The sequence below is a fragment of the Vipera berus genome, assembly GCF_964194415.1.
Source record: "Vipera berus genome assembly, chromosome: 11".
NCBI lineage: Eukaryota > Metazoa > Chordata > Lepidosauria > Squamata > Viperidae > Vipera > Vipera berus.
In genome coordinates, this window is record NC_138214.1 from 7,581,699 (window position 1) to 7,598,515 (window position 16,817).

At 37.7% G+C, this 16,817-nt stretch overlaps 1 protein-coding gene across 4 annotated transcripts in view; it reads left to right on the forward strand.

Moving 5' to 3' along the window:
* Positions 1-16,817, forward strand: part of DIAPH2 (diaphanous related formin 2) — a 261,529-nt gene that overhangs the window by 219,923 nt on the left and 24,789 nt on the right. Inside the window, exon 28 of one of the 4 annotated variants that reach the window (XM_081336769.1) lies at positions 14,741-14,781. The exons of the other annotated variants lie outside the window; for them this stretch is intronic. Coding sequence (XP_081192895.1) covers positions 14,741-14,769 — 29 coding nt within the window. The 3' untranslated portion in view covers positions 14,770-14,781. Of the gene's footprint in view, positions 1-14,740; positions 14,782-16,817 lie in introns of those variants that run through there. 4 annotated transcript variants of the gene reach the window in all.

Consider the following 16,817-nt stretch of genomic DNA (forward strand, 5'->3'; position numbering starts at 1 on the left):
CCAAGCTACTTACACTAAACCTATTGTATCAATAGTATCACCCTTTGCACTATGTTGCAAAGTCAGTGTTTTCAGATTCCTGCAGAGCAGCGTAAAATCTGCACCTCAGTTCATAGAATCAAGCGGTCAAGGTTTTCCAAAGTCTTCCATACCACAGTCTCTGGTATTAAGATAGCAGCTGGCCCGGCTCATTTTAAAAAGTCATAAATTGTACATACATTGTTCTTTCATGAAGCGGAAAAAATCCATTTACAATATAATTAAGTCATGTTTAAAAGCTAGACGCTTAATATAGATTAACTTCCCAATGTTGAAGATATCTCTGAGGCGTTATGATTCTGCCAACCTCAGTGAGATCTTCAATTCTGGGTTTGGAAGCATCCCTGCTTCAGACAGAAAGGTGGTGGAGAGAGTGGTGAGGACGGCAGAAAAGATCTTTGGCTGTTCCCCCCCTCCCATCCAAGACACAGCACACAAGCATTGCTTGAGCAGGGTCCGCAGGATTGTCTGGGACACGACACATCCTCTTCACGACCTGTTTCCCTTGTTACCTTCTGGGAGGAGGGGGCTCCGTGGTATCCGAAGCAGAACATCCAGATTCAGTCGCAGTTTCCTCCCACACAGTATTAAACTTGTGAACTCTAAAGCTTCCTCCTTCTGTTATGTATTCAAGATGGACAGTGATTAATATTTATATGTTATTTATATGTAAGGATGTAGGTTGGTACGTATGTTGTATATAGCAGGTTCAAATGTGTGTTATGTATGTGTACACTTTTGAGAGCAAGCAACAAAATTGCATTTTTAATGTGTGCCAATGTGCCCACAGTAAAAAATGACAATAAAGATTATCTGTCTGTCTATTTATCGGTCTGTCTGTCTATCATCTATCTATCTATCTAGATATCTAGATATCTAGATATCTATATAGATATCTGTCATCTTTTAGAGTTGCACGTTTGTGGGAAAGTAATAAAACAGTGGATTTTTTTTCCAAGGCTTTAATGTCTTTAGATACCTCCGAATGTTAAATCTAGCATTCTTGTCAGTTCTAAGTACAAACACATGTTTTAGCTGGTATGTTTATACAGGTGTTCCTAGTACCAGTTTATTCCTCTAGGTAGCAAAGGCTGCATGGATTCTTTTCCCCTCCTTTTCCACTGAGATGATTCATCCACTGAAATGAAATTTCCATTTACAGTTCTTTCAAATTACATTTCAGCGGAATGCTTTGCATTTCTTTGACAGATGCTTCTTCCTTTTCATTGGCTGTAGGAAGTCTTAACTTCTACAGCATTAAATAATTCCAAAACTACTAACATGCTCTTGGCCATAGGAAGGAGAATCAAATGCCTATACTTTGAGTTACCCCTTGTTCTGTTCTCTTCATCAACCCTGCCCTGAACTACCCACTCCGTTATTGTCAGCCTACTGTAGATTGTCAACCTGTTTGAAATATTGTTGCAGGCTAAATGACCAGATACTAGAGAGAAAATGGACCACAAAGGATGCAAACATGATTGTAAAGGTTTATTAATAAGATCAGGTACTTACACTGGAGAGTTCCTCCCTTGGCCAACTATGATGAGCAGAAATAGCTGCGAGCAAGGTTTGCCATGGTACATCGCTCACAAAATTGTTGTTGTTGTGGGGCATGTTTTAAAGCTCTTCAAACTTTCTCTCTCTCCCACCTCCCGGACATTGCTTAGTTTAGGAATCAGCAAGGAAATATTACATATTAGTAAAGACATTGTGGGGTCTTTGACGGTCTCTAAGCTTCTGATTTTCTTGCAGACATTTCATTGCTCAACTAGGTGTCACCAGTCCTAGCACGGATGATGATACCTACTTTGGTAATGAAACATCTGCACAAAAACATCCAAGCTCAATGAGTGCCAAGGACTAAGCTACAAAGATTTTCTTCTAACAGTAAGGATCAGTTATGTATCCAGCAGGTATTGGGTGCCTAGCTAAACCAGTAGCTGGAAATATTTATCCAAGTGGGATCAGACTGTGGAGTTGTTGCTTGCTGGTTTGGAAAGCAAATAGCAAAAGCTAGCTCATCTAAGCAGCCTTCCTTCCTGGTGTGGAGGTCCTTGATGGGCTCCAAAACCCAAGGAAGACATGCTGAGATACTTCTTTATTGTTCATCACCTAGAGAGAGAAATCTTGATAAACTGCTTGCACCACAAAACACATATTCTGACAACTGTTAGGGATCTTCTTCCTCTTTCTCCCACGCAAACTATCTTCTCAACTTTTCTGTCTCTTGATCCTCTGGAGTGCAGCCCCTCCCTCCTGGGAATCCAGACTACATTCCACCACAGTCCTGCAGGTTAGAGCTAGGCACTGATGTTAAAGTTGTGTTGCCATCCCTTTTAAACTAAAAGGATACAGCGGTTGGGTGTTTTTATTGATTCAACTAGATGAGCAGCATTTAGCTTTTTTATTTTATTTATTTATTTTTAATAAAGAGCGGCGGGTTGCACTTTTGTACTGTAAAACAATGGGAGGCTTTTATTTTCTTCTCTACAATGCCTAATTTTCTCTATATTTTCCTCTCGTTGCATCCATTCAGAATGTATTTATCCTTATTGTTTTTGAGACCGTTCATTTACTTTCATCAATTAACGTGCATTACCGAGGGTGGGGAAACACCGTACAAATTAAAATACGATCCTCGGTATATTCAGAGAGCTAAAATGTTTCCACTCTCTTCATGTTTCACTTTACAGCCCGGCATAAATGGAAATTCCATTCACAACTGCAACTCACTGTATAATGTTCATAAATAATTAAAGCTACGAGATTTAAGAAGAGCGGGCTTGGAATATATTTCTGTTAATAGAGAGTAGATGTGGCAGAGATGCCTAGAGCTGCATATTGGGGTGGGGGGGCTGGATTTCCCCCCCCCAAAAAAAAAAAACCTGGACCCTAATTTAGACTGTATTTAGTATTTAGTATTCTGGAAATTATGACTGCATACAAAGCACAGGCTCCAGTGTATCTTTTTGGGTGGACTTTATCCCTTTCTCCTATTGCTTTCTTAGCTTTTAAATTCTTTACAGCTCGAGATTTGCTCAGACTTTTTTTCTCTCTCTCTTCTTGGAACCTTTGCATTCAGAATGTATTTATCCTGATTGCTGCGGAGGCTGGCCGTTTACTTTCATCCACAAATTTGCGTTATTGGCAAACGACAACAACAACAATGTACAAATTAAAATACGATCCTCAGCATATTCAGACAGATAAAGTGTGCCAGTATCTCCAAATTTGTGTAGCGTGCCGTAAGTGGAAATTCCATTCACCACGGCAACTCACTGTATATTGTTGATAAATAATTAAAGCTACGTGATTTAAGAAGAACGGGCTAGGAATATACTTCTGTCTGTTAATATAGAGCAGATGCGGCAGAGATGCCTAGGGCTGAGTATTTATTATATATAAATTTAAAACAGAAAAAAAAGAAAAGAAAAGTTGCACCAGAATTTAGACTGAAAGCTACAGGACGTATTCTAGAAATTCTGACTGTCCATGCTCCTATTTCCAGTCTAACTTTCCAGGAGCACTTGATCCAATTGCTTTCTTAGGCTCTAAAATTCTCTCTACCTCAAAATTGAGAAGCCCTCAGTTATTCTCAGCAAAGGTATTTCTTCCCCCCCCCCCAAAAAAAAAGCCACTTCGTTTGGAATTTAATTTCCCAAGCTAGCACGAACACCCGTTACACAAAGAAGGTTAGTATCTTTCTTGTGCATAAACAAAACCATTTATTTGCGCTTATAATTAATTTCAACTGACAGCATAGCCGTGCACGGGACTTGTGTGTAATTAATATAATTTAGTTCTGTGCGCATTAGAACAAGAACTATACATATGAGACTCTTACGAAATGGAAGACGTTGTGCTCAAGAGTTAAATTGGTAGATTTTCTGCAAAATCTGAACGCTGAAGTGTAAATAATGGTATTTTCTACCGTCCTCTGATCATTAGTGCTAACGATTGTTCAGGATTTCTCTCCACATTCCCAACAACAGTGTTCGTGATATACCATTTGCAAACATTTATAGTTTCTGATTCTAAGGAGAACAAAACAAGACACAAAACGTGATTACTGTAAATCATATAATGATTTTGGCAATAAGAAATTTCTATCAGGATAGGCATTCCAAGCTTTCAAACATCCTCAGGGGGAAAAATACTTCTAGAAAAAAATATATATTAAACAATGCTGCATGAAAGACACTTAAAAAGCAAAGTCTCTTGCCAGAAGCGATAAAAGCTATTTGGTTTGGACACAGTGAGAAAGAAATAGAAGGACAGCAAACAGTTGAAATATCAGTCCTTACAATTCTTCACAAATAAATATGCATGAACTCATTTAGATCTAGTGTGACATAGTTATGCAGAGAAAATGCGTTAGTCAGAATTTACTGCTTCGTGTTTTGAGCTGAAATACTAAAAACTGCATTCTAATTTCTACTAAAATTAATGTCAGATATGTTGAATTGTAAAATGGGCGGCTTTGGGGGAATAGATTATTCCTTATTCTTGTTTTGGAAAAGTTGAAATGCTTCAAAGGTTACTGCAAAATAAAAGAGGAGGCAAGCAACTTGGTTATATATATATATATATATATATATATATATATATATATATATATATATATATATATATATATATATATATATATATATATATATATATATATATATATATACACACACACATATACATACATATATATACACACATATGTATATGTATATGTATATGTAGGTCTTGGTGCATTCAGGTCTTTTCCCATGTAAGATTGAGAGTGTCTACAAAAACAAATATATATATGTATATGTATATGTGTGTGTGTGTGTGTGTATATATATATAATGTATGTATGTATGTATGTATGTATGTATGTATGTATGTATGTATATATATATATATATATATATATATATATATATAATAAAGGGAACACTTAAACAACACAATGTACTGTATTTAATAGGATGTCTAATAGGATGTCTTATTGTGTGTATGTGTGTGTGTGTGTGTGTGTGTGTGTGTGTGTGTGTGTGTTTCTGTTGTATTGTATTCCTTTCCAGCAGCTTTCTATTTCCTATTTTAATAACCAAAGCTTGGGAAATAGTTGTTTCTTTAGATTAATTTTAAGTACTTATATGGCACAATATCTGTAGTCTCAATTACAGTATTTCCATATCCCATTAGTTCTACATCTGAAGCCCAGGTTGTTGGGTTTTTTTTTCCAACTCACTTAAAAATCAGTAATCTAATTTTAAGAGGAAACAACTTCAAAACGGATATGGTACAAATGTTCTCCATTAAGATAAGTGTTCCATGACTTTCTAATAGACATTAGTTGATAACAGTCAGTAATCATAGAAAAACTAACATGATCATGTTCACAAGTGACTGTGTGTGTCATGTTCACAAGTGATTTCACCTACTCATTCCTTGCCCGCAGACACCTGTTGGGAACTAGCTACCCAGGTTAATCTTCATATTGAGAGTGTTAATATTATGAAACTCTCCAAATGCATAGAGATGGTCTCCTTTTTTACTTCTATCCCATGCCATGCATTAGCCACATAACTTTCTAAACCCAGAATTAGCCGCAAATCATTGTTTCCATTCCACATTTCTTGGGAAGGTGGAAGAAAGACTAGCTGGCCTTCTACGGCATATCCATCCACAATGAGCAAACCCAATGGGTATCACACAACCAGCCTTTATATTTCACTTTATATTTTATCTTCTTGATTAATAGTGCCGCCCATGAAATTTGACTTAATTTTGAAATAAATGGAGGTTCTATATTGCTAGTTTCTGTCAAAAACCAAGAAAGACACGGTGAGGTTCTTCTAAGCAGTTTCCTTTAATGATCCTTACCTATACACACTGTCACCCTGTTAACAAAAGTGCGTATAGTCAAGGCTATGGTCTTCCCAGTTGCAATGTATGGCAGTGAAAGTTGGACCATAAGAAAGGCTGAGCGCCAAAGAATTGAGGCCTTTGAACTATGGTGCTGGAGAAGACTCCTGCGAGTCCCTTGGACTGCAAGGCGATCAAACCGGTCAGTCCTAGAGGAGATCAACCCTGACTGCTCTTTAGGAGGCCAGATCCTGAAGTTAAAACTCAAATGCTTTGTCCATCTAATGAGAAGAAAGGACTCACTGGAGAAGAGTCTCATGCTGGGAAAGATTGAGGGCAATAGAAGAAGGAGATGACAGAGAATGAGGTGGCTGGATGGAGTCACTGAAGCAGTAGGCGTGAGCTTAAATGGACTCCAGAAGATGGTAGAGGACAGGAAGGCCTGGAGGAACGTTGTCCATAGGGTCGCGATGGGTCAGACACAACTTCGCAGCTAACAACAACAACATCTATACACAGAAATCTTGCCAAACTAAATCAGATTACTTTCATCATTAAAGATGATGGGAACTTCTAAGGAGGAGACATAACTCTCTTCCCACAACCAATCTATCAAAACTTTGCTGTCTCTTGGTTCTCTGGAATGTAGGCCCTCCCTCTTGGAAACCTGAGGACATTCCAACTCAGTTAGATAAATAGATGTCTATACAAGTTGATAAATAAGTTGGTATAATGTCTATAACTATAATAATTTGGTATAAAGTCTATAACTACATGCTTCTTCAGAATCCTATTTCTGAGTTGATGGTCTTTAATTTGACCTCCAGGGCTGATCTTAGATCCTCATATACTGGTCTTCCTGTCCAAAAACGAGCTAACAAGATTTAATATATCAGCTGATAATAAGACTTTTAGACTTTACACCTTGCTTCATATCAGTGGCTGTTATGTTGGTTAATGCTAAGCTTCTGAAGTAGGAATATTGTTTTTAATTAACTGGTTGAGACTTCTGTTTTGCTCTGAGTCATATCAGAAAGATTTGTAAGCTAGAATAAATGTTATCTTCCTTCGTGTGCTACAGTGACTTCTATTTCTGTAAGCTGCCATGGTTCTTAATGCTTACAGTATTTTTTCTCTGAACCCTGGATACCTCTTATTTCATACTTGAAATTTATTGCTGAAAAAGGTTGCTGGAACAGCACCCTTTTCTCCTCCTGGGTTGGCAGAATCAACACCATGCACCAATCCCACCATTGGTGATTAAAGTTCTGCCAGATGAGAATGGCTTTTTTCATAATTAGGTTGTTCCAGAAAAGAAGCAAGTCCCCTTTTGTCACACTCCTGTAAATTAGGTGAGAAAATCAGTAATCTTACATTATGAAATAACAAACATGGATAAGAGAAGTGGTTCCCTTACAGATCTTTACAGAGAGAAAAAAATAAACTATGTTTCACAGTGAAATGGCATACACATAGTACAAACCAAAAATCTATATTAGAACTTTTTTTAAAAAAAATTCATAAGCAGACTAGTTTTCTAGCCTGAATATGGTAGTCGTGAGTAAAATAAAAGTATATTATCATATAAAATTAGTCTTGTGGGCTACATTATCCATTACATAAAACATTATTCTTTATGTGTTGAGGATTCCTTAATTGTCTGCTTATTTACTTAACACTGATTGTGATGTTTGTTAATGAATATCCTATATAATCAGTTAACTTTACAGATGGTTAAGGGATGTGTCACTTTTATCACCATTCAGAATGTACTTCCTCATGATTAAAATATTGCTGTTAATAAATATATTCTGATATCTCTCTTATAACAATTATCTTTTAAATTATTCTTTTAATTGAAATTAGTAGGTAAGTTTTTTTAAAAAAACAGGGCAGGACAATGCTTGAAAATAATTCCAATAATAATTATTTCTAAATATTTAAACTGAATTTGTATAAATTGGTTGTATTGTAATTTTTTTTTTGAAGTTTAAACTCATTTCTCTTTTGCTACTGGAAATTTGGTAGGATAATTGAAATCCAAAATTGGTTTCAGTTCACACATCCAATTATTGTACATATTCCAGGTTATTCCTAAGCATAAACATTGCTGTCCAGTTAAACAAATGCTTTGACATTTATATATATATATAGGTGGCTCAGTGGGTTAGGACGCTGAGCTTGTCGATCAGAAGGTCGGCAGTTTGGCGGGTCAAATCCCGAGTGCTGCGTAACAGAGTGGAGCGCCTGTTACTCATCCCAGCTTCTGCCAACCTAGCAGTTTGAAAGCAAGTAAAAATGCAAGTAGAAAAATAGGGACCACTACGGTGGGAAGGTAACAGCGTTTCATGCGCCTTTGGCATCTAGTCATGCCGGACACATGACCACGGAGACGTCCTCAGACAAGCGCTGGATCTTCGGCTTTGAAACGGAGATGAGCACCGGCCCCTAGAGTTGGAAACGACTACCATGCATGTGCGGGGGTATATATGCCTCAATGCTGAAAATATTTATTTTTATGTTAAAATTAAATAATATTTAAATTGAGAAAGTGCAGAAATAATTATTTAATCAGTCTTAACTGATCTGCCTTTCTAGATAGGCATGAATAACGTATAAGTAGATTTTATTCACGTTATTGTAAAAATAAGATAGAAGGGGAAAGATATGTTTCCCTAAAGAGAAAGTAAGCTAAACATGAATATAAAATTGCTTCACCATGCATTTTACTTATTAGAAGCCACACATTATGTGTAGAATAAAATTTGGACAACACCTGTACAGGATGGCCTCCAAGTCAACAGCTGAATTTTATGACATCTTGCTATTCTTGCTGAAGATGTAAAATCATATATAACTGACCACATATATTCATAAATTTTCCTGTCCTATGTAGACTTAGTCTCTTCCCATCTATATCCAATAATCAAGGTTTGATTTCTATGAGTAGAACAGACACAAAATCTGTCTTGACACAGTAAAAAAACCTTTTGAATATGATAGCATTCTCATGGAGGGTTTCCTGCCTGAGCAGGGGGTTGGACTAGAAGACCTCCAAGGTCCCTTCCAATTCTATTGTTGTTATTGTTAATCATCGCACAGTCAGCCAAATGTTCAGATTGGATTTGGCATTTTTGTCTACCTATCGAGTCCTTCCCAAGGACCTGGGATAGGCAGATGTGGAAGTTTGATGGTATTACAGATATCGTCGCAGGATGGAAGCTGTTCCCAGTAAGACCACCCTTTGCAATTGACTAATGGCTAATTTGTCAATGCCAATGATGTTCAAGTGGTGCTCCAGTTGTTTTGGAATTGCACTCAAGGTACCTATTACTATTGGTGGTATTATTATTATTATTGTTGTTATTGTTATCATCATCATCATCATCATATTTAAGTAAGTAATCATAGCATTTCATTGGTTATGTTCTTGTGGCTCACTGCCGATGGCATTGCCTATGTTCTTTCTTTTTACTGAGAACAGATTAGGATTAAACACATTAAAAGCTTGTATGAAGTGAAAAAAATTGTTATGACTATGATTTTTCCTTTACCGCTATCCTTCATTATCATTTTTAGCTTTGCAGTGGATACATTGCGAGTATTATCCTAGTTGACACAACATAGATGGGGAATTTGGCAAACTGGCCATCAGTCAGTTGCTTACTGTTAGCTTTTAACGTTTCTGAGTTTTTTATTTCTTTCTTTGCCAAAGGGTGGTAGTATTTCAACAAATAACTTAAAATCTTTCATGAATTCATAGATTTCTTTTACTGTACATATGTACTGTACGGACTGAAACATGTCCAGTTTTTTTTTCCTTTTCATTTCATCAACATTTTCAGACTTCTAAAAATGTCCCAAGAGAAGCTGCCTAAACTAAAATTCAGCGCTCATTTCTCTCTCTCTTTTTTAAATATATGATCATTTCTTATATAGTACCTTATTTTTTTTCTGAACCATCATTTACATTTATTTTATAATCCCCAACGTCTGTCAACTGTTCATTAAATCTTGATCTTGTATCAAGAGAAATTAATCAGCTGGACTTCCAAGTGAATTTAAAAGCAGGGAATGGCCACGTTCAAACGTCTCAACTGCATTTTAATGTCAAATTACAGTTTGTGTATAACCAAGCTTGAGAAATATATCCAATCCATATTTTCTTTATTTTCATTTTTTTTTTCCTAATTGGAACCATTTCCATTTTCTGTCTTCGAGTATTATTTCAAGCCCTTCAAGCTTGTGTTATACGTGCACACAGAGATATTACTGTTATGACTCAGGGCCAGCCGGTGGGTCCGGCAGCCGGTTCAGATGTATCGGATGACTCAGATGAGGGGGAGGAGGAGGGTGTGGAAGACGAACCGGCTGATGATGGCTTGGAGGCTTCGCAGAGCCCTCAGCCGGGGCCCTCTTCTCAGCTGCGTGAGCCGGATAGTGCGGAGGATGATGACCCACAGCTGGCCCTGTTCAAGGACGCCCGACGCAGGAGGCAGTCGAGCAGGAACAAACAAAGAAAGGCTGTGGGACTCCTCGGGAGGAGGCACAGGGAGACCACGCCCTGAACTCTAAATAAAAGGAGTGTTTGGGGAGGGGCTGGTTGCTGAAAGCAACCCTTCCGCTTGAGGATTCAAGTTCCTGTGTTTCTTGTTCTGTTGTTTTGCTTGTGAATTAAACTTGGCAGACGCTTTGCAACCTCAGACGCTCTCCAGTCTCTACTGCTTGAACAGGGGTTTGCCTTATTACAAGGCCGGTAGTTGGCTGGTTCAGAACAATTACAAATGGTGCAAATTCACCAAATCAGAGTAAATTTAATTAAGCAGTGAGTTATTGATTTACATGAGTATTCTCTCTACGTGTGTGTGCATTCGTGCATGCGTGCAGGTGTGTATTTGTATAGAAAGAGAGAGAGATTGTATTAGATAGATTGGCAGACAGCTTTTGTCCTGCCCCTTTATTATCTGCTGTTTTTTTTTTCCTGGGGAATGCTATTCACTCGTCCAAAAAGGTTTGCTTCAAAGATATTGCTTGTTGTTTTATAGCTTTTTCAATAACTACTTTTATTAGATTTTTTTTTTTTTGGTCACGTTTCAGTTTTCATGTTCTCTGAAGGAAAATCAATTAAAACAACAAATGAGCAAGAAATATGTTTTATTTCCTCTTCGCATTTCTCTAATCTCGTTGTAACTGGCCAAGCTAGATATAGCTCTTTCTTCTTCCTTCTTGTCACATGAGGGTATCTAATAATAAAGCAAATTGGATTATAAACAAAGCTCAGCAAAAAGAAAAAGAAAAAAGCTCTTTTGCTATATACCCTATATAATCGTGGTCTCTTTGGAGAGTAAATCAGATGTACAGAAGGGATGCAGAAATTGGTTTCAGAATCCAGAACCTGTCCTGGCTTGTCTCCATATCACAGAATGAAGCGAGGCGACAGCCCTTGTATAATTAGAAGAAGTTAAATAATGTTTACTTTGAGTTATGCATGTACATATTTTAACAATGCTACCATTTTCTGCTGGAAGGAGTTGATAAGGGGTTGGGTCTAATGAGTGAAAGTCGCTCTCCAGTTTCCTATTTTTATTTGATTCCCCCTTTTCATAATGTAAACTCTTCCATTATATAAAATACTAATAAACCAGGGATAGTATTCCTCTGATAGAAGTCCACGAATCTAAGCTGCATATTTAGATACACGGAGGGGGATGTTTTGAGTAGTGGCATATTCTGGCTTTTATCTTATCAGCTTTTCTGCTAAAGTTCAGAAAAAGTACTTCCAGTGCAGTTGCCCTCAGGGTGCCAGGAAGAGATGCTTTTAGCCTGAGTAGTTTATCCTTTTCACAGTCCCCTTGATCTAAATTTAATTGTTTTGTGTGAAGAAAAGTTCTCTTAACTATACTGGGTGTCAAGTGCAAAGGATCAGGATCCTGTCTTAAATTGCATTTCAAAAAAAGATTTATCACTCAGTACTCTACACAAGAATCTAGTCAACCAAGGTTCAATACTAAACTGGCAACGTCAACAGAATTCAAAAGGGGTTGGACTTTTAGACATTTGTGGCAACATAATGATTCTAAGTTGATGATATACTTAACTCCGCCCTTCAGCTCTGCCTGCTCTTCTCCTACATTGAGTCTCTCACTTAGAAATTGAGTTTATCAGGCCAGAAATGAGCTTTTTGTTAAATAAGTTGTTATGGCTTCCAAAGAACCATTCCTCCCGACTCATGTTTGCCATTGCTTTTTGACCAATACAGTTTATTTTTCAGGGGTTCAAAGCATTGAAAAACAAGTGATTTCTGTTGTGAAATATCAACCATGTGCAATCAAATTATTTTGTTATATTTGTGCTACGAGTCCAGTAACTTCCATTTTGCAAAATTGATTCAGATGGATCTCAAAGGCGAATTGGTATAAATCTAATTTAGGTTTTAATCTAACACCTGATGAAACAAGAACCAGCAGTTCTCATGCTAGAAGGAACTGTTATTTCAACCAAGACCAGAAAGTGAAATACAGAATTTCCTTTGACTCTGAAAGACCTGTATCTTAAACCTTATCTCAAGAATTATATACAGGTTTTGACTTATGTGTCCTACACACAGATAGAAACTTAATGTTTACATAGCTTCCCTGTTGGCTGTGTTGAAGAAACTAAGCTTCATATTTATGAACCTTCAGCCAGCCAAGTAAATTCCTGAATGTAGGGATGGTATCTGGAGAGCAAATGTTTACAAGAGTGCACATGGGAAGGCTGACATAACCTTTATACCAATTAATGCTTTCAGTTGACTGCCCACTAAATGGAGTGAGATTTCCCACCATGGACAGTACATTTTCTCCCCCATCAAGTTACACTTCATTTGGTTCATACCACATTTAATTTAATTTAATTTAATTTAATAATTTGATTTCTATACCGCCCTTCTCCCGAAGGACTCAGGGCGGTGAACAGGGCAATACACAATAAAAATCGAATACAAAAATTAAAAAGCCATTAAACATCATGCCCATAAAATCAATACATATTAAAGTTAAAACTAGTTTTAAAAACCAACCCCATCCCGTCAGACCAGGCCGGCTTGTTCAAAAAAGAATGTTTTAAGATCGCGCCGGAAGGAGCGAAGGTTTTGATTTATTGTGCCACCAAAATTTCAAATTAGTTCACAATATCTATTTCGCAGTACATGGGCTGAAATGCAAAGACCTTGCAATTATTCTGACTGTCACTTTTGCTTGCTTAATGAAGGTTTGGGCTGGGTTGTATAGTTAATTAATGCTAACAAACTGTAAGTGAGGTTTTTATACTTCCGTGGAAAGCTAATCCCAACTCTGTCTTCTGGCAATACTTCTTATTGTCATTCTCTGGTCTGAAATTTAATGTGCTACTGAATTCATCTCCAAACTTAGCATTGCAAATATTGTGGACAAATTGTTGCCTGATTACCTTATGTTTGCTTTATTTAAAGGGAGTCCATTAAAGTTAGAATGCCTTGTCAATCTAGATTAAAATTGTTGCTAACACACATTTAACACCACAATTCTAAAGACTAACCAACTAATCAAGCATACCATTTTGAACTGATTAAGAATATGTTTGCATTAACATCTTAGCAAAAGAGTCTTTATAGAACAGACTTTCACAGACAATGTGTTAAACATACCTTAAAGCATGTTTTTTGTATGAACAACCTCTGGGTAATTACCTTTTGCTTGGTAACCCTTTATTTGGCTCTACATTCTGATACGATTCAATGCTATTCCTTAAAGCACTTGTCCAGTTGCTATCCTGGTAGGGATCCTAGAACACAGAACCTAAAATAATAGAGTTGGAAGGGACCTTGGAGGTCTTCTAGTCCAACCCCCTGCTCAAGCAGAAGACCCTATATCATTTCAGACAATGGCTTTCTTTTGGAAAGCCTCCAATGATTGAGCACCCTTAACTCTTGAAAGCAAGCTATTCCATTGGTTGATTGCTCTCACTATTAGGGAATTTCTCCTTAGTTCTAGGTTGATTTAGAACATCCTAAAACAGATCTTCAAAAGATCAGCGTTGATGGTTTTTCTTCTCCATTAAATGTTTGTGCTTTAAACTCCTCTCTAAAAAATAATAATAATAGCAGCCTACCAAAAGACATATGTTAGTTCTTCAGAGATGTAAATTTACGGTTATTTAAATCTAACTAGCTGATCAGTGATAATTGGAAAGGTTATGATTTGTATTGAATTTAGATTCAATGTTGTGTTGAAGCTGACTGTTCCTATCAACACTTAAGGCCAAAGGAACTCTCAATTAATTTACCTCTTTTGCATATCCTTTTTTAAAAAGATGTCTAAGTTAAAGTCAATGTTCCTGTAGTTTCCTTTTTCACTTATATACCCTCTTCTCTTCGGCGTTGCTTAAATCCAGGCTAGCATAGGAGATACAGTCACTTGAAAGATTCTTGTTGCATGTATTCAATCCATTTAGTTCTCTGTTTAACAACACAGTATTCTGTTCAGCTGTTTCCAAGCTCAAATTAACACTCAGAGCAATTAATTCTTGCTGAGAATTTGCTAGATGCAAAAAACGGAATAGGTTTCTGGATCCATGTCTTTCATTTCAAAATGGACTTAACAGAAAGTGTGTTTCATGCCACCACTAGTAAAATTCATACAGAAAATGTCTAGATGGACAATCCCATTGATCTCCTGAAGTTAGGACCAATTGAAACAGCTGTAAAGTATGACAAATGATTTGCACCAAAAGGTTCAGCACAATTCAATTCATTCAGTTCTCTCTCTCTCTCTCTCTCTCTCTCTCTCTCTCTCTCTCCCTCCCTCCCTCCCTCCCTCCCTCCCTCCCCTAGGAAGGAGAAAGCAAGGGCAAAACATTTGACATGCTCTTAAGGTATTTCAAAAATCTACTAGCCTTTCTTTTCAAAGTTTAGAAAACTGTCAACACAACTAGCATCTTCTTATGCGTATAAGAAGCATAATGAACATTATAAACAAGCATAATGTAATTCTTAGCAGCCAAGATTCCAGTCTTACTCTCTTGAAGAATTTACTTTGAATGTATTCCGAAGGTGCTTAAGGCTTCTTTCACTGAGAGCAAAAAGAATTCATATTCTCTGAATTCAGTGAGTTTTTAATAGGAGTTTACCAATTCTGCTTAACATTCTGATCTTCCATTGAACTAAATATCTGTTGAAAATTAATCGAAACCAAAGCTCAGGGCTAGGGCATGGAAACTTGCAAAGATTCCTTAAAGATGTCAGAATGCAGGCTTCGCTCTCCAGCTACCAACAGTTGTGACACTAACTAGCACTGGCAGAAGCGAAGTTAACCTTGGCCCTGTCACATTCCAAGTCCGTTCCATTAAAAGCAATGCATGTTGTAAGACTTGTTGGTGTTAAAAAACACAACAGGACATTGTGGCAGCGGGGGATTTGAAGCTGCCATTCGCTTTCCTGTCTCTCTATCTCTTGCCTCCGCACTTGGAGGAGCACTTAACAGCTTTGTGATGCTGCTGGAATGCTCCTGGGTACAATGGTGCTGGCAGAGGACATTGTGACCTAGTGCCAATTATCCCTGTAGCCAGATACTGAAGGAGGAATATGTGAGTTTTCCTGGCTTTCAAATTGTTGTCGCTTGAACAACAAGGATCATAAGAAAGGCAATTTCTTTAGACAGAAGATAGAATAGAATAGAATAGAATAGAATAGAATAGAATAGAATAGAATAGAATAGAATAGAATAGAATAGAATAGAATAGAATAGAATAGAATAGAATAGAATAGAATAGAATAGAGACGTGGTGGCTCAGTGGGTTAGGACGCTGAGCTTGTCGATCAGAAGGTCGGCAGTTTGGCGGGTCGAATCCCGAGTGCCGCGTAGCAGAGTGAGCGCCTGTTACTTGTCCCAGCTTCTGCCAACCTAGCAGTTCGAAAGCATGTAAAAAATGCAAGTAGAAAAATAGGGACCACTCCGGTGGGAAGGTAACAGCATTCCGTGCGCCTTTGAGGTCTAGTCATGCCGGCCACATGACCACGGAGACGTCCTGGGACAAGCGCTGGCTCTTCGGCTTTGAAACGGAGATGAGCACCGGCCCCTAGAGTCGGAAACGACTAGCACGCATGTGCGGGGGAACCTTTACCTTTACCTTTTTAGAATAGTAGGGTTGGAAACAACCTCGGTGGTTTTCCAGTTCAACCCCCTACTCAAGTGGGAGATTCCCACACCATTCTACTGTAGACAAATAGACGTCCTGAATGAAGTCGTGAATATACCTGTCCCAGGATAATGTTGCAGGATCCAATCTGGGATGGTCACCGGAACCAAAGGTTTTGTCTTCGGAGCTTCTGGAGGCGTCCTGGAGTTTTCAGGGAACTTCTCTCTAGAGAAACATATTGCTGACCTCATCAAAAATCCATTTCAGTATCTAATGGAAACAAGATCCATTCAAGTGCTTCTTATAAGGAGTTTTTGCGCTGCTGTGAAAAAGCTACTGAAATGTGTATAATGCATCCAGAAGCTTACAGCAAGTCATTTGGAACTAATCTATTTTTGCATGCATTGGCAGGAAAACGAGGAGTATTTTTAAGTCTAGCAATCACTGATCTGGGTGATGTGTATGTGCGTAATGTTACACATATTTTCATGTTGCTGCTTTCTTATTCTAATCAGCTGATCGACGAGTCAAAGATAGGGAATCTCACCCCGAGCTCATCTTTCTGAGAACATACTTTAGTGAAAACTAAACTGGAGTCAAACACTAAGGGCAATTGTGTCTTCCTGGGAGAATAACAGCGTTCAGATCTACAAAGACGATTCCAAATTTCCTGCTGAATACAGAAAGATCTCTGGGACCAATCAGTTCAGCTTTCAGATAGTTATGGGCATAGATCTGAGCACTGCTGGTTATATATACTAGTTGTCTAAATA